A 19,607-nucleotide genomic window follows, 5' to 3' on the forward strand; every position below is an offset into this window, starting at 1 on the left:
CTTTGGGGTTAGATCCACAAAAACATTGCCTCAGGCCAATGTCAGTAAGATTACTGCATATGTTTTCTATTAGGAATTTTATGATTTCAGGTCTTACATTCAAGTCTAATTCCTTTTGAGTTAATATTTGTATATGGTGTAAGGTAATGCTCTAGTCTCATTCTTTTACATGTGGCTGTCCAGTTTCCCCAAACTACTGATTTAGGAGACTGTCCTGTCTCCATTGTATGTTCTTTGCTCCTTTTTTGTAGATTAAATTTCCATATATGTATGGCTTTATTTCTGGGCTCTCAGTTGCTTTCCATTCATCTGTGTACTGTTTTTGCACCCAAACCATACTGTTGATTACTTTGTAGTATACAGATGATCCTTGGACAACACGGGTTTGAACTGAGTGTGTTCATTATACACAGAGTTTTTTCAATAAAAATATACTACAGTACTACAGTATCCACAGTTGGTTGAATCTGAAGATGCAGACCCTTGGATATGGAGGACCGACTGTAAGGTTATATGTTATTTTTAGCTACATGGGGGGTCAATACTCCTAACCCCTGAGTTGTTCAAGGATTAACTGTAGTTTGAAGTCAGAGAATGTGATACCTACAGTTTTGTTCTTCTTCCTCAAGATTGTTTTGGCTATTCAGGATCTTTTGTGGTTCCATACAAATTTTAGAATTATATGTTCAAGTTCTGTTAAATGTGTCATTGGAATTTTGATAGGGATTGCATTGAATCTGTAGATTGCTTTGGGAAGTATGGACATTTAAACAATATTAATTCTTCCAGTCAATCAGTACAGAATATCTTTCCATTTTTTTGTGTTTTCTTCATTTTCTTTCATCAATATCTTATAGTTTTTAGTGTACAGGTTTTCATCTCCTTGGTTAAATTTATTTCTAGGTATTTTAGGCTTTTTGATGCAGTTGTAAATGAGATTTTTTTTAAATTTGCCTTCTCTGATAGTTTATTATTAGTGTATAGAAATTCCACAGATTTCTGTATATTGATTTTGTATCCTGCAACTTTACTGTATTCATTTATTAGTTCTAACCATTCTGGGTTTGTTGTTTTTTTGGTGGAATCTTTATGAATTTCTCTATATAGTATCATGTCATCTGCAAATAATGACAGTTTTACTTCTTTCTTTCTGATTTGGATGCGTTTTATTTCTTTTTCTTGCCTGTTTGCTGTGGATAGGTATGTTCAATACTCTGTTGAATGAAAGTGGTGAGAGTGAGCATCCTTGTCCTGTTCCTGGTCTTAGAGGAAAAGCTTTCAGTTTTTAAACATTCAGCTGTGGGTTTGTCATATTTAGTCTTTATTATGTTGAGGTATGTTCCCTCTATACCCACTTTGTTGAGAATTTTTATCATAAATGGATGTTGAATTTTGTCAAATACATTTTCTGCATCCATTGAGATAATCATGATTTTTATTTTTCATTTTTTAAAACGTGATGTATCATGTAGATTGATTTTCAGATGTTGAATCATCCTTGATTCCCTGGAATAAATCCCACTTGATTGTAGTGTATGATCATTTTAATGTATTGTTGGATTCAGTTTGGTAGTATTTTGTTGAGAATTTTTGCACTGATGATCATCAAGGATGTTAGCCTCTTATTTCTTCTTTTTGTGGTGTCCTTGTCTGGTTTTGGTGTCAGGGTAATGCTGGTTTCATAAAATGTGTTTGGAAGATTTCCCTCTTCAGATAGAAGAGCTTGAAAAGGTTAAGTATTAAATCTTCTTTGAATGTTTTGTAGAATTTGCCAGTGAAGCCATCTGGTTTTGGGCTTTTGTTTTTTGGGAGATTTTTGATTATGGTTTCAATCTCCTTACTAGTAATTTGTCTATTCAGATTTTCTGTTTCTTCATGATTCCGTCTTGGAAGATTATATGTTTCTTAGAATTTATCCATTTCTTCTAAGTTGTCCAATTTATTGGTGTATAACTGTTCACAGTAATCTCTTATGATTCTTTGTATTTTTGCATTCTTTTATGTTGGGGCTGTGACTGCTGGTATGGAGTGTTGGTGGTTGGAGCTGGCTTCAGGGCCTCATGGTGGCTGCTGCAGTGAGCTGATGGGTGCAGTTGTCACCCTTCTGGCTGTGAGACCCAGCAGAGACAGGGGTGGGCAAGGCTCTCAGGGTGTGCTCTCTGGTGCTAACAAGCTAGAGGGAGAATTTCAAAATGGCACCCCCCAGCCCCAGCATCTGCAAGGTAGCCTGAGATCACAAAAGATTCTCATCAGTATCTCAAACTCCAGGGAGTGTCCCAACTGTTCCTGCCTCACCAGCAGACGTTTCAAGATTAGTGGGTGGAACCCCTTTACCTTCATTCCATGTGCTTTTCAACCAGATGTTTTCATGTTGGTTTTTGGGTGGTATGAGTCTGTGCTCAAGCCCTTTAGAGCAGGTTTTCCATTTCCTGCAGTTCTTTAGTTTTCCTGGGCATATTCTGCATTGGTTTTCAAAGCCAGCTGTTGGGGGCTTCTCTATCTTGTGCAGGATCTAGGGGTTGGGGTGCCTGATGTGGAGCTTGAATCCTCCCCTCCCAGGGGAAATAACCATACCTTTGTAGTCTTCCCTGTCTGTGGATTGCTGAAGCTGGGGTGTGTTTTTTCACTTGGGGAGACCATCTCTGCCTCTCCTACCTGCCTCGAGGTTGTCCTTTTACCCTTTGTCGTGGAGACTCTGTTCATCCAGTTTTTAGTTGCCTTTCAGGGAGAGTTATTCTGCATGTATGTATTTGTAGCTTTGTTGTGGCCATGGGAGGACGTGAGTTCAGGATTTTCCTATATCACCATCTTGAATCAGATCTCCTGAAATATTTCTGTATAGCATGCTTATATGCCAGCTTCTTGATCCTCCTTACCCTAGTTTTATCGTAATTAATGGACTTACTGCTTTCAAAGATGGGGAGGATATCAGTCAGATTATAGCAGGGGTCCCCAACCCCCAGGCCCAAGACAGGTACTAGTCCTTGGCCTCTTAGGAACTGGGACACACAACAGGAGATGAGTGGCAGGCAAGTGAGTGAGCGAAGCTTCATACTGCCTGAACCATACACCTGCCCCAGTCCATGGAAAAATCACCTTTCACGAAACCAGTCCCTGGTGCCAAAAAGGTTGGGGACCACTGTATTATAAGACAGAAGAAACAAAAAACAAAAAAAGCCAAAAAAAAAAACCCCAAAACAACAACTCTAGGTATTTCGAGCAAAAGGTCCTTTATATAGGGAATTAACAGCTTACAAAATTATTCCAAGTGCTGGAACAGAAGTCAGGGACTATCTCTAGACCATCGTTCAGGGTTGTGATATTGTTGCAATCTAGAGGTCAGAAAGCTGTTGCTGCCCCTGACACCACAGGTGGCTGTCTTATCTAGGATGCTAATGCTCGACATTAGACTGCAGAGTCTCTGCAACCAGAAACAATCATAACTGCCTGACTTTACATGCTGAAAGCAGACAGATGACCTTTGCTTTACTTTCTGCTTCCATATCTTGCTAGAGAACATCTGCTTGGTAGAACTTGTTTTTATGTTCAGAGCAAGTTCCCAGTTGCTCTTGAGCAACAAAGAGACTGTGAAGTATAATTTTTAGCTGTTAACCTCTTCCAAATAGAAAGGAAGAATGAAAGTTGGGAGAGCTGATCCTGGTAACTAAGACAAGGATATAGGTCTCTTCTATACCTCTGCCCCAGTACACATGTTCACTTTCTGTTATAATATAGTTATATTATAATTTTGTATAGAAAAAATATATAGCATTTACATTATTATGGTCATGTAGATGCTATTCACAACTAATACAGGTAGTATATTTTGATTATTTTCCCTTCCCCCTCCCCTGCATAGTTTTTTGCTATTTTATTTACTTGTTTCTTGGTTTTCTGTGTATTTATTATTGATTCAACCCCAAACTCTCTTATCATTTATATGAATCTCTTCTCAAACTCCTATTTCTTGAACAAATTGCTCCTGGAGTCTTCTTTGTTTTTTTTTTTTTTTGCGATACCTGGGTCTCTCACTGTTGTGGTCTCTCCCGTTGCAGAGCACAGGCTCCGGATGCGCAGGCTCAGCGGCCATGGCTCACAGGCCCAGCCGCTCCACTGCATGTGGGATCTTCCCAGACCGGGGCACGAACCCGTGTCCCCTGCATCGGCAGGCGGACTCAACCACTGCGCCACCAGGGAAGCCCCTGGAGTTTTCTTAATGCTGTCAACTTTGAATGGTTTTTCTGTATGTCTGGTGTATACCTATTATCCTGTGATTTTTCTCACCATGACCTTGGGTGTTCTTTTCACCTCTTTCATACTTTACTCCCATGTTTTGGTGGAGCACATTCTCTACTAGCTTCCTGAGAAAGAATGTAGATGTGGGTCCAGGTGATTTTTTTTTTTGAGTCCTATTTTTATTTCTGTGTATATAAAGAAAAACTTTGTAGAACATTACTAATACATATTTTTCCTATGCTTCAAGAGTTGTAATATGACTTAGCTTGTGAAAACTAAGACTGCAGACTGTACTATATGCTCTCATCCTTTAAGTATGGCTTTGCATTCTGCCATTTATTTTGATCTTTGGCAAACAGTTTTGACTAACTTGGTGACAAGAGATGTGCAAGTGATAGTGCTGGACTTAAAAAATGAAGAAATAGTATCACACTGGATATTAACATACAGTTATATTGGTGACTGCTTCTGCCTTGATGGAAAGGTTGAGGAAACAGAGGATAAAGATCAACAAGTTTAGCATTTTCAAACATCTCTTGGTATTATGAAGGGTATTATGTGCATCACTGTGGTTTGTAGCTAACAAAACAATGTAGATGTGCAGTAGTTTCAGGAAATATGAAGAAAATGAAAGATCATTGCCAGAATGTGTTGCTGGGACTGCATCTCCATGGGAATTATGTGATATTAATACTGTATAACTCTGATTCAATTACTCTTTTCCAGGGACACATTTTCTGTCCTAATTAGGGTACGCATAATTATTTTGCTTTTCCTTTCTTTTTATGGTTCTCCCCTTCTCTAACTCTTATTAGGCATATGTTGGAGCATCTTATTTTATCTTCCATGTTGCTTAACTACTTTTTCATATTTTTAAACTCTATTATTCTGTGCAGCATTGTGAGGAGTTTCTTCCCTTCTTCCTCCAAATCATTAATTCTGTGCTCTATTGTTTTCTAGTTTTTACTTCATCTATAGAGTTTCAACCTCAATTAACATTTCTTATTTCTAAACGATCTCTACTTGGTTCATTTTTATATCGATCTATGCGTCTGTAAAAACTGCCTGCTCTTATTTAATGGGTTGTGTTGATTTATCAATCTGGCAATTTAAAAATTATACCTATTTTGAAGATTGATTTCAGGTTGCCTAGTTTTCTCTAGTTGTTCAAGTATGAGTCTCCACCTCTCTCTTTTGTATACCTGTACTACTTTTCCTTATGTTAAATTCTTTCATATATGTTATAATTTTTTGTGGCTATGAGTTTATTTTCAAAAGAAATTATCTTATAAATGAATCTAGCTCATGACCTACTTCTCCCTCTCTTTATTTTTCCTCCCCCCACCCCGTTTTAAATTTCTGGCTGTACTATATGATCTCAGTTTGCTAACCAGTTTTACATTAATTGATTGGCTTAAGTACAAGTTTGGATTCCTTGCCCCCACTATGGCAAAGGCTTTTGGTTTTGATCTTAGGTAGTTAACTTTTCCACCTAATTTGGTGGGTGCCTTGTGTCTGGCTCAGATATTGAGCAGGTGGTTGGAAAAAGGGGAAAGTCTGCATAGTTGAACCCTAACCTTTAAGCCTATTTGGTCTCAATCTTCTCGTGGACTACTTGGTTTCAGGTCCTACTCTTTGTTATGGTTTGGTTTTGACATGTGGATATTTCTTGTTCTTCCTTTTGAGCTTATCTATGTTTTTAAAAATATATTTTAAAATATTTTAGTCAGGGCTTCCCTGGTGGCGCAGTGGTTGAGAGTCCGCCTGCCGATGCAGGGGACACGGGTTCGTGCCCCGGTCTGGGAAGATCCCACATGCCGCGGAGCAGCTGGGCCCGTGAGCCATGGCTGCTGAGCCTGCACGTCCGGAGCCTGTGCTCCGCAACGGGAGAGGCCACAACAGTGAGAGGCCCGTGTACCGCAAAAATATATATATATATATTTTAGTCAGTATTTCAAAGTTTCCAATGGTAGTTCTCAGGAGGCATTTCAGCAAATGCTTAAATTATTTCAACTGGAATGGGATTTGAATTTGCAGTTCCTCAAAATGAAGAGATAAAAATGAAAATGAATGTGGGACCTGACCTATGACAAACTATCATTTCACCTTAGTGAAAGATTATAGACATAATTATTTCTTTCACTGATATGAAGAGTTATTTATTAAAATAATTTTTAAACGTTGTGAAGAAGTATAAAATTTACCTGAATTTGTTGGTCCTAGCAAGTATAGACTTACCTATTAAATGGTGAAAGGTGTTGAAATTTTGAGACATGGTAGTATAGTCATTGTCACTATTTCTGCTTATGATTCTTCTAAATCACCATCTTTGTTAACTAAGAGGTAATTATTGTGCATATACAAAGAACTATGACTGTTCTACAAATGAAAAACATCTCTAGCAATGGAAATACATGTCTTTTAAGATGAAATTAGGGAATATTTCAGATTCATATAGTTATGGCTGCAACAAATGATAAGTTTGGTTACTTACATTGCAAGTCTAGCAGTAACTAACTAGGATGTTGCTTCAGGGTTCAGCAGATGGCCTCTAAGTGGCTTGGTGAAGAGAATGTTTGCTAAAGGTGACAGAGTATACCTATTCAGTTTCCCATATGCACTAGGTCATTGGTAACATAAGGTCTTACTTTCAGGAAATTGTTAAATTTAAGGTCAGGGAGTAATTCCAAAGCATTTTAATAAATAAAGTACATATCCCTCAGCGGATAATATTCTCTTTTCGGTTCCTACATACTAAGATGAAATTTTTAGGTTTTTCTCTAAATGACATGCAGTATAGAATCCGTGTGAGGTGTGTGTGTATATATTCGTGGAAGATGTGCAATATTTGTTGTGTGATATGTTGTGCATATATATGTATCAGACATGAGACTGATGAGATTTTGATAACATTCTATTATAAAATGGAATACTCATTGCTAGTTCTGTGAAAGTAAATGATAGTGTATATACTCTTTTATTTTATAATATGTATTTTAAACTATTTATTATGGAAAATTGCAAACATCGAAGAGTAGAGAAACAGAATAATGAACCCCTATGTACTCATAACCCAGCTTCAACAATTATCCTTCATAGTTCATGATAGTTAATCTTGTTTCATTTACACGCCATATTCTGCCTGCCCTGTGAATCCTGCTTTCCTCCCTCCCCCAGTCTCTACCCACAACTCCTACCCCAGGATAATATGTTTTATTAGTTATTATTAGTTAGTGTTACTTCCACCAGAAGCCTTATAATGTTTGACTGCTCTTTTATAATAGTTTTAATATTTATGACTAGATAAGTTTCAGTTTTTGGTTTCTCTTTATTTTCTACACAGTTTATAAAAGGTTTTCTTATACAGTTAGTAGTGTAAAATGTCAGGTTATTCATACAGCCATTTTGTAATAATCATGACTATAGTATAAATCAACACATCATAGAGATGGAATTTCTTAAAAGAAATAAAATTCTTATTTTTTAAAATGAAAGAGCATTGTCTTTTGGAAAATGTCTTAAAAAATTAACAGCACACATTGCTTAATTTAGTACTTTGGAACACTGTACAGTTGTATTACTGTTAATTTTGTAAGTAATATTTTTAACTCAGTTGTTTTGCCATCTTGAGACTTTTTAAAAAATAACTTTCCTGAAACAGATTTTTAGTGAACATATACTTCTAGATCTTAAGAAACTCTTTATGGTGTGGTGAACAAAAGAGCTAGTATAATACTTATAATTTATAGTTGACATTATCTTATAATTTTAAATGCAGAAAGAATAAAATTGTTTATTGAAGGAAATTTATCTGGTTGGCTTCTTGTATTTTTCCTTTTCATATTATATTTTATTTTACATTAACTATGGATTACCTACTTAAAGATCATATTCTTATTACATACTTTTCACTAACAAAAACATTTATTAAGAATGACTTAAGAAGTTACATGAGCTTTAGTAGGTCGTCAGATAAATGAAGCTGATGGCTGTGACTTTCTTGATATTGAACAAGAAATTAGAGCTGCAAGCATAACATTTGTTGTACTTTCTTTAAAGATTTTGTTTCCAGTAATTGTATTTTGCAACCTAGAAGTTGCCTTTAACATTACAATTTAAAAAGTGAAATGCGTAGTTTGCATACAGCACACTGTCTATTGGGAATGATTAGGTACTGTAATTTTAGCAAATTGCATAGATAAACATTATATTTATTATACAATGTATGAATTGCTATTAAGTATATAAAATGCAAACTAACACAACATTGTAAATCAACTATACTTCAATTAAAAAAGAAAAGAATTAATACTAAAAAAAGTATTCAAAATACAAAAAAGTATAACTTGTTATTAGAGTATGTTGATGTTATTTGTTAATGTCCCTGTTACTACTTATTATTTAACTATATAAACTATAGAGAATTATTAAACAGTTTTTTGATAAAGTCTGTTAGTAAGCATTATGAAATATGATGAATTAATATATGATTATTTTAGAAAGACGTTTTCTGACAACTGTTCTTTCATTTGATTTCAAGTGGCTGCTCATACCGGTTGTCATTACAGATCGATTTAAGTTACTCTTAATACTTTTTTACCGTTGATTTTCCAAGAACTTCAGTTAGTTGTGTGGAAATGTAAGCCTTTGTGTGAAGGAGTGTGTCCTTGCATCAGAACTTGGCAATCACATGAATCTTAAGAAAACAGGCTGTTTGTTCTCTAGAGAAACTATTCTATAAGATGACTTTGCTTTTATATTCTGTTCCGTGCTAGATTAAGTGATTTAGTTTAGTTTGGCCTAGGGCAAAACGTTTCAGGATATTTTAGAAAATCCTGTATCCCATTAACCCTCTGAAAATAACGCTAGTTTTAAAGTTTTGCTTTCTAAAATTTTATCAGTAGGCCATGCAATACCAGATTCATTCCCAAAGTGTCGTTTGTAACTGGCACTGAAAGCTATTGCAGTGTTCCATCTGGTGTATTCAGTGTTCCAGGTTTTGAAAATCTGAAAGCCATATATCTTAAACACTAAATATTTATTTCCTCTTAATTTGATGCCCTTCCATGATTTTAAATGATGGGAAGTAGTTCGTCTTTTTTGATAGTAATTTCTATTATAAACTTTTAAACGTTAGAATCCCGAACACTAAGACTATTATAATAGTCCCTAATTGAACAAAGCAGTGTGATTGTTTTAAGAAATATATGCTTAATTCTCAGGAAACTCATTCATTTTAAACTTTTCTGTTCTAAAAAATTTCTGCCATATATTAGTTAAATTAGAACTTTTCACTCTACATAAACCAAGCAAGCAAGCAAACAGCCATAACAAAGTATAATTATAAAAGTTAATTAGGCATTAATTATTTTTTCAAAGTTTCAAGGGAGTCATAAAGATTACTTTCTTTCTATTCATTTTGAATCTCTTAGATATAATGTGGCTTCCTTCAAAGTTTCTTGTTAAATTCCAAGGTTATTAATAAATATTTGATCATTAAGTTAAAAATAATACATGTACTTGGTAAAAAAATATCAAATTATACAGATAGATAGATATAAAATGAAACAGAAATACTTCTTTCCCTCAGTCTCTCAGTTTCCCTACCTCAACTCTTTTAGGCCCTTTCTTCAGAGTAACCAGTGGTAATAGTTTCCTATGTATATCCTATTCAAGCATGTACATTTACATATGTAAGTGTAATTTTACATTTTTTTCTGTCTTTAATTTATCCATGTTCTGTACCTGTATTGTTTTAGCTAAAGATTTATTTTGGGTAGGAAATTTATTTGTCTTACCTATTTATTTTATATTTAAATCCTAGAACAGTTGACTGACACATAAAATATAGGTGCTTAACAAATACTTGTTGAGAGAATCTTCCACATCTGTCTATCCACCTGTGTGCCCATCAAATACATACTGAGTACTTACTGTATGCCAAACACCCTTCTAAGGACACAGATGAAAGAGAAAAGCAAGGGCTGTGTCTGAATGTAATTTCCTTATACATAGTTGGCTGATACATATCAAAAACAATGAAATAAAACCTAAACAAATGGATTTCATGAAGGTAGTAGCACAGGTAATGTGATGAGAGTGAGAGAGGAGTTTCTACTTTAGATAGGATGGCCAGGCAATACCTTTTTGAAGAGGTGAATTTTGAGCAAGGCCTAAATGATAAGAAAAAATATTTTAGAGATCTAGAGAAGAGAATTCTAGGCAGAGGGAATAGTAAGTATAAAAATGTTCTGAGGCAAGAATAAGCTTGGTGAGTTCAAGAACAGAAAGAAGTTCAGTATGACTAAAGCATGAGTATTTTCTCATACAAATAAATACTGCTTCAGTGTGTATCTTTGTACATACAAATATGTTCTACATATTTTAAAAAGACTTTTAGTAGCGTAGGGGTTAAATAGTATATGAATTTAAAAATTTGATAGCTATTGCATGGGGCTACTTTTATCCTTTCTCCCTAAACCTTTTCTTGCTTTTCCAGGCTGTGGGGAACTTTGGTTGCCTGGAGCTTGGTAGGGAGTGGGCTGTGATGTAAAAGGAATTCTTTTTGTGAGAGAATGTGCCAGGAACTGTGGCTATTTGAGAGACTTTTGTCTCATAAGATGAAAATCCAGCAGTAGAAAATATGCATATGTTGTATATGTTGAGTTATATGTTAAAATATCTGGCTCTCAGAAATACAGTGCTCTCCTTTGGCCATTTAATGAAACCATTCCAGTGCAGAAATTATCAACATTTCTCAATCTAGAAAATCCAAAATTTGGCATGGTTATAGTTAGATATAACTGGAGTTACATATAGTTGGATATGAGGCAGTATTATAAATGATTCCTAGTATGACACTTTGGATTCACATTACACAAATTTGTTATTAACTAAGGAGGCATTATGAAAAAAACTCCATTAAACAAAGTCAGCCGATCACCTTGCCCATGTGTGGCTTTTGTGGAGGAAGGTAGAAGGGTATCTCCTATTTAAAATAAGTTTAAAAAAATCCTGGATGTTGTTACATTGGGGAATGAAATTCCTTCTTTAAGTGCCTTTCTATCAAAGAAGGATTGTTTAATTTTGAAGGATAAATGTCAGAATTACTTATAATTTTTTAGGCAGATTAGAAATTTTAGACTAGTCAAAGAACAAATTTTGTTTCATCAAGTATTTTACTGCTGAGTAAACAAGGAAAGTCAAGTCCCGTTTGAGAGCATAGAGATGTTTGTTTAATTTTTTTCAATCTCCATTTTTTGATAGGATGAAAGTAGGAAATTAGGTAGATATATTCAGATTCCAGTATATTTAGAGAGAGAAAGGGGCATGTGGTTTCCCTGGCTATTAATTTCTCCTTTTTTCACTTCTTCTGAGAACTAAAAACAACTTGGAGGAATGAGGTCAGGAATCTGTGATGGAGAAGATTTTAGTTTAACAGATGCTGATATGGTATGTTCTGTCTGTTATAGTAAAGATTTTATTTTTCTTTTTTAACATGGGTAATTTTTTCTAACACAAAAACAAAGTTTAGTTAGATTTTATTTTGCTGCTTGAACCTGGTGACATTAATAATGATAAAGCAATTAACATATTTTGTCTGTGATATAATGATTTAGCACTTTAAGAAGCCTAGTTTATCTGATGTCTACTATAAAAGTCATCCCACTGGTTTTAATGTGAATATATAATTTTTTATTGAAAAGTTCTTGATATCAAATCTTTAAGGTGAGTGTAAAGAAAGGAATCAGTATTTTAATAGTCTTAATCCTTTGTCCTATAATGAGTAGATGTGTAAAATATGTTGATGTTTACAAAAATCTTCTAGTCCTATTACAATATATAGATATGTAAGTTGTAATTAATTGAATTATTAGAACATCTAATTTTTGCTTGACAGTATGCAAATGTGCCATTAAATCTGTTTTTTAAGATTTTTCCAGTTTCATGTCTGAATCCAAATTCATAAAGAGTTGGAAAAATGAGATGTCTGAGCTATAGGATTCACAGGGATTTCATATGAAGCCTATTTAATCAGGATAACACTGTTATTAATATTCATAATGTCAGCTGGAACACAAATGACAGACTTCGGGGCCTAAAAATTTTACTTGGTGAATTTATTAAAAGTAGCTTAAAAAATTAATGGAATTTAAGTAAAGTTGGTGAATGTGAAAATCTTGTGTTAGCAGAAAGAAATCTCTATTACAACTTTCTTTAAGACCATTTTGCATTGATGTCTTTTGACAGATTTCATTGGTACTTAAAGAAGAAAGATGCATGAATGGTCATTTAAGAGGATTTAAACACATTGGCACATTAATTTTTACATGAATAATAAGTACTTTCCAAAAGCAATTAACTTACAGTGTACAAGATAGGAATTGAAAAATAAGACTATGACATCAAGGGCAAAGCAAATGTGCTGTACATTTTAAGCTTAGTGGCAAGACTGTTTAACATTTTGGTTTATTTTATTTTTATAGCTTGCATAGGCCGTGACTTAGAATATGGTTATTTTAATGCATTTAAAAGCATAATAGAAGAAGTAATGTTCCCTCCCCCACCAAAAAATATTGGTATGTTAAACATTATCCTCTGCAAGTATCTTTTGTATTTATTGGAGAATTAAACATTTGTTGTGCTCTTGGTAATATTTGAGAATATGTTCAATTTTGCAGAAAGTTAAAGGGATGATTCTGAATAGGTTTACTGCTACAAATACATACGTGTTAATACAGACTTACTGATTATAGCGTAACTCAAATGTATAATAAATACGTTTCTGAAAGTTTGTATAAGTTTAGTTAATAAGCATCGAGTAGTGTTCAAGTAAATTTGTTTTGAATGTTAGCCTAAGAAAGTAAAAGGTGGGGGAATGGCTTAAGTAAAACTGGGGTGTGTTTTATTTTGTGTACTACCTGCTCCTCTTTATGTTTTAAAACGTGCTTGTAATGATATTATACCTGTGCTCTAGTTTTTATTTTTGTTGTTGGAGTTCCTTAAAAACAATTAGTTTTAGACCATTTTGTTTAGTTACAATAATACCGAGTATTTTGTTTTACATTTGTCAGAGATTATTTTTCTTACAAATTTTAGTACTTACAAAAGCATAGCTTAGTTATTATCTCTAACATGCCAGTTAGGGTTTACCAGTGAAAGAATATAGGTATTGGTCTTGCAGTATAAGAGGGTACTAGAAGTTTCACTTGCAGTCAGTGCTATATATGAATGATTTAGTTTCATTAGATTTATAAGAATTGCCTGGTATGTTTTGGGACTCATATTCAGAACTTGAATGGAAAAAGCATTAATTACTAGGGTGTGTAGAAATTATCACAGTAAGCCATAAATTAAAATTTTTTGTATAAGGAATGAAATCAAATTGATAAATTGATTTATTGGTTATTTTGTTTGTTTTTTTAGTGTCTTTTTAAAAGTTAGGTTTTGGGTTGGGGGGACATGTTTTGTTTTTGGCTCTGAAATATTCACTTATATGCCCAGGAGAGGGCAGCATTTTACTATATCAGTCTCATAAAAGAATTAGCCCTGCTTAGACTGTCAATGTTTCTTGTCATTACTCCCAGTATATTTGTTGCTTGCTTATGAATTAACTTGCATTTATGGAACTAAATCATTCCAATCATTTAATTACACCTGAGGAGATGAACTATAATTGCTTGCTTCCAACTAGGATCTGATATGGCTTGAGCAGTATTAATTTGGTGTTTACTTTTCTGAGTGCTAAAAGCATTAAAATGATTGTGCAATGGGATTACATTTTACTAATTGCTGGCATTCATTAGCTGGGTAAATGATGAGGAAGAGTGACTGTATATTGAAGAGGGATAAAATTATGGTTTTAAATAGTATATTACTAAGCACATTAAGACCTGTAAGACATGTTTTAAAATACTCCAGAGGTTATTAAAGGCTGTATTTTCTACATGTCTTGCTATATGAATCTCTTATTAAAAGACCGCAATTATTATTAACCTTTTTGGGCAATATGGAGGGAAGTGGCTTCATTGACTGGAACATATTTCTTTGATATTAATAACTTCCTATATTTTCAGCTAATCCAAAAGTAAATGAGGAACTTAGAAAAAGATTGCCAACTCCAGATCAACATATTTAGAGAAAATTGGAAAGGAGACGCTTACTACAGCTTTATTTGAGGACTTTTTAAAGAACGCAGAGTTCTAGCTGTGAGGTAGATCTAATTTTATTCTCTTTAAAAGCATGCAAAAAAAAAAAACAAACAAACTTGCATAGCTTTTATCATATTTATTATGAAAACAAATGCAAGAGAGAAATATCAGTAATTCCACAAGTTAATGATAATCTTTTAAAAAATTAGAATAGCATTTAAAATTACTTTTACACGTATGAAACATTTTATATGAAAATATACATTCAAATCAATAAATTTGAAATTTGACAAATAGAGTAAATTTTTAATTTTTTTTTAATTGTTGAAATTGTAGTTGGAAAGACTTAAGTTAAATAAATTAAATGGTTCCCTAACCAAAGGAGCAAGAATGTCTAGAAGCTTAACCTGAACTGTATTTACTAAAATATAGGTGTGAATGAAAGAACTTTTTTCTGAGAAAAAAGATTTAATTTCATGTGTTGAAATACCCGGTTAATTGTCCTATTAAAAATGTTTTAGAAAACCATTTATCCTGTAAATTCTCTGTTAAACAAAGGTAAGGTTTAGGTGTGTTCTGATATATTGTTTTAAGTTTATTTATCTAGAGTTGCCTTTATTTTAGCTTCAAATCTTGGCGCAGAAACCAGAGACATTGCCAGAGCAAACAGGAACGGGAGTACAAATGGACGACCGGTCAAAAGGTAAGGACTTTTAAGGTATTAATACCAAACCCCAGGTGTTGTGCTAGTTTAAGGCACTGAATGAAGTGTGTTTGTTCTAACCAATATATTAGACAGAGGCAGACAAGCACAAGTGCACACGCATGCATACATACACGCAAGGAAGGAGGCACACACAAAGAGACCCACATTCTGCAAAAGGGACACAAAGACACATGGAGAAAGAGACATGTACACACAGAGAAAGGGACACACACAGAGCAAGAGATATTGAGAGAAAAAAGGAAAGCAGACACACCGGGAGAGAGAAACACACACAAAGTGATGGAGGAGATTGAGAGAACGAATGGTAGAGAAATAAATACAGAGAGGTATACTCAGAGAAAGAAACACAGAGAAAGGAGACACAGACACAGGCGGGAGATACTAAACTCAATGAGAAAGACACAGACACGTATACAGAGGCACACACACAGAGAAAGACACACATGCATAGATACACAAAGAAAGAGACACACATACTGAGACTCACAGAGAAGGAGAGATACCAGAGTGAGAGAAACATGGTGAGAAGGAGACAGAGACATACAGTGAGTGAGAGAGAGAGAGAGAGAGAGCGAGAGAGAGAGGGAGAGGGAGATGGGGAAGAGACACACTGAGAGAGAGGGGCACAGGTGTACATGCAGACACACTCAGAAAGAGACACACAGAGACAAGAGACACAAAGTTGAAGAGACATGGAAAATACACACATATACAGAGAGAGACAAACATATATGGAGAGGGAGACACATATACACAGAGAAACAGACCAAGACACATACAGGCACAGAGACACATGTAGAGACACATGCACACCAAAAGACACACCCAGAGATACCCACAAAGAAACAGAGTCAGAGGGGGACTCTCCCTGGAGAGTCAGGGCCACAGAGACTTGCAGAGATGTGCAAAGGGAGGTAGAAAATGGTACTTCGAAACAGAGACAGAGACATGAAAACAGAGTCAGAGACAAGGAGAGAAATAGAGAAAAGGATGCACACAGATATGAACAGGCAGAGAGAGAGAACAGTCAGACAGAAATACAGTTTGAAAGGCAGACTAAGAGATGGCCTGAAAAAGGGAGAAATGGTGGATGGGTGGATGGAGGGATGGAGGATGTATGGGTACCTAGGTAGGTAAATAGAGCACATCTGTCTATGTATAGAGCAAGGTAGAGAGAGGGCCATAAAGACAGAGGTTTAAAAAATGTTAGGTTTTTAATTGAAGTCTTTTACACTAAATCTGGATACAGTCGCAAATCTGAAATCCTTGGAAAACAAATCATTCTGAATATAGTATTACATATAATTGAAGACTTCGGCCTTTATGTTCATCGTTTTTATTTCCTCTAAATTTAAAAAAAATAGAATTATTACCAAAACATTGCACACATCTCTCTCTTTTGATTCCCCCTCCTTCAGCAGGGCTCTTTCTTTACCATTTATCAACCACACTGTTACCTTTTTCAGAAGGTTAAAGGCCATTTTGGGGAACTGTTCTATCATCATTAAACTAAATCAGTTAATAGCTACACATTCTTTTGAGGAATAGAAAGATGCTATACTGAATATACCTTTTTTGATTTCTGCATTTGTTTTTGATTTCTACGCTGTTATAAATTTTCTTGTCGTTTATGCCTACCATTAGCAGCATTTCTCCTCTTATTTGTGATTCTAGGCTACTTGTTATGAGTTTAGAATCCAGGTAACTGATTGCATTGTGTATAAAGGAATAGCAAGTAATACCTGAGTAACGTAGTTAAAGGTTTTTAATGCAAAGTTAATAGCTTTAGTGAATGGATTTTGTGGCACTTAATTTTAATCTACTCTCTTTATATTCAAGTTTGTGATAAGGATGTATTGGTGTGAAGCCGAAAACTGATTTGTTATAGTTGTTTTTACTCATTTATGCAAATAAGCAAGCAAACATTCTTCTTTTGAAGAACTCAGAGCAGTTCTTAATATATGTACAAAATAAGAAAAGAGGAAGTAAATAATGATGCCCCTGTTGCTTATGTTCCCTATTCAGAGGCCACATTGCTATGAAAGCCATGTCGTTCACATTATAGACAAAAGGATCTTTAAGGAGCCAAAGGAATTATTTTTAATATATCTAAAGAATAGGGGCTATAGAGGAAATAATTCTCATAAATGTAAAATAACCAGGAAAGATGTTAAGGAACAGAGCTACTGAAGCTCTAGGACACTTTTGGAATGGAAGGTTTTAGGGCTAAAGACAGATGCATAAATAGTTTGCAGGAGACACAGACGTGACTGAAACATCATTAAGAAAATTTGCATTTTTACAGACATTTTTTGGACATTGGAAATAGGAATAAGACATTCCTTTATATAAAGGGCCTATTAATGAAACATTATTAACGAATAAAGTTAAACAGGTAAATGTATCTTTTAGTTTTGTGATAACTGATATGTTTAAACAGTAAAATCTCACATGGTTATTTCTTTGATATCAGGGTTCATGGGATTTTTCATAAATCACAGATTACTTCAAAGCTCTATCTTACAAATATTCATAGGCTGTTATTGTAAATAGTTATTTTTAGTTATCTTATTTTTTTAAGGAAATGGAGCTAATTAAAAACTTTTATTACACTTTGCATCATCTTAGAAGTTTCATTATAAGGAGTGCTGAAGTGGTTATTCTTTTCCTAGCTTTATTTTAGAAACATAGCTGAAATATTTGATGTCAAAGAGTATGAGGTAAATAATGTTAACAGGTAAAACGATTACATTTTTCTCAGTTTTTGTTATTATTCTCAGTTTAGAAAATGTAAAGCTGAGGTTGGTAGGTAGGATGAGTGAAGACATCTACAAACTGTCTAGGTTTCTTTAGGTAGTTAAAAAAAAATCCTGAATGAATGAAATTTTAGGTTGATAGAAGCAATAGGTGAGTGAATAAATATGTGTTGTCAAGCAAGCATTGGTGACATCTTCTGGCTTCTTAAGAAGTAAATGATGTTTTGTCCTTTCATGAAAGCTTTCTGTTTTTCAGCATTGTTTTTTTCCCCCTGCTTTTTAAGAAAAAAAATGAAATGGCACAAAGGACATGTGCAAAGTTAACCCTCAGAAAGAGTCAGTTATATGATTGTTTAGCCTTTTTTAGCATTTACTTATTATTTACTTAACTATGTAAGAAAAAACTCATGGGGGTCAGAAATCTCTTACGAATAATTATTTGGAATAGTGTGATACATTTCTGGATAGCTCTTAAATTTTGGTGATTTTTATTAAATTAGCAGAAACATGGTTTAATTGTTTTATAGTACACTACAGTCCATTGGAAATAGTTTAAGTATTATTTATGAATAAACATGTCTGCCATAAGTATACATACCTACAATAATATAGGTAAAAATGAGGTCTGGATGCCAGTTAAATTTAGAATATTGTGAAACTTATTTAAATTTAGAACCTTTAGGGGTCAGTGTTCCCTAAGAAAGGTTAAAGAAGGTTACTGTGTCTACCCAAATTACACATTGTTTGCTATGTTTTAAATATTTCTTACCAATTGAGGGTAAGAAATGGTAGGAATCATACAGCTTGAAGAAGCTTTAGACAAAAACCTTTCAATTTTATGAGTTTCTTTAATATTATTGTTAGGTTTATTATTTTAGGAAATTATATTTAATGTGTGTTTTATACACAGTAGTTATTTTCACTTATGTATTATCTCAATTTAGATATGAATCATATGTTTTTAAACTATTTTCTTTTAAGCTTGAAAAGTGAGCATGATTCTAAATCATCATACTCATTTGAAACTTGAGAGATGAAAAACCTTCTAGAACTGCTTATGTCAATAGATTTCTTACATGTTGCAGTTTATTGGAGGCTAGCAATTATTTTTAAAAATCTTATCTTGCTGATTTAAGTAAAAAGCAACTGTCTTCTTTATTTCTAAAGAGGATATGATTTTGTTTCCATGATTTTTATGGTTTTTCTATCAAACAAAATAAATAACTAGAACTAAAACGTAGCAAAAGGTAACTTACAAGTGATTTGTTAGTTTCTTGAGTCAGAATACTACTTATTTTTGCTTGGCATTTGGAACCTGTGTGCCACCATCAACCTCTTTTCTTATTGGTTCATTTATCTTTCTCTCTTTTCACAAAGTATGTGTTCTTTTTACTTTTTGCCCATATATTGTTCTGTAATTGAATTACATCTAAAACTATTGCATGATTTGCAAGCATTTTATAAGAGTAGACATATATAGAAACACCATGGGAAAACAACTAGGATGCTTTTAAATGTCTTTGATCATTATGACAAAAATAATGGAATCTCATATCATCTTCATAAGCTATTTTATTTTAAAGCAGACAGAAAGGAAATGGCAATTTGCATAGAATGGACATCCATTTCAATCAGGAAGATAGCTGATAGGAAAAAAATGATTCCCTAAGCATTATGATTAGACCCTCCTTGAAATTCAAGGTTTTGAAAATATCTACATAATTAGTCATTCTGTAT

At 33.9% G+C, this 19,607-nt stretch overlaps 1 protein-coding gene across 10 annotated transcripts in view; it reads left to right on the forward strand.

The window, feature by feature from the left end:
• MIPOL1 (mirror-image polydactyly 1) overlaps nucleotides 1-19,607 on the forward strand; it is a 320,015-nt gene that overhangs the window by 45,557 nt on the left and 254,851 nt on the right. For 7 of the 10 annotated variants that reach the window (XM_055088396.1, XM_024116474.3, XM_055088395.1 and 4 more), the window contains 2 exons: nucleotides 14,313-14,449; nucleotides 15,012-15,090. In XM_055088396.1, the coding sequence (XP_054944371.1) occupies nucleotides 15,072-15,090 (19 nt within the window). In that variant the 5' untranslated portion in view covers nucleotides 14,313-14,449; nucleotides 15,012-15,071. Of the gene's footprint in view, nucleotides 1-11,613; nucleotides 11,689-14,312; nucleotides 14,450-15,011; nucleotides 15,091-19,607 lie in introns of all 10 variants that reach the window. The other 3 variants (XM_055088391.1, XM_055088394.1, XM_055088392.1) reach the window with 2 other exon arrangements.

Source organism: Physeter macrocephalus, chromosome 11 (assembly GCF_002837175.3).
Source record: "Physeter macrocephalus isolate SW-GA chromosome 11, ASM283717v5, whole genome shotgun sequence".
NCBI lineage: Eukaryota > Metazoa > Chordata > Mammalia > Artiodactyla > Physeteridae > Physeter > Physeter macrocephalus.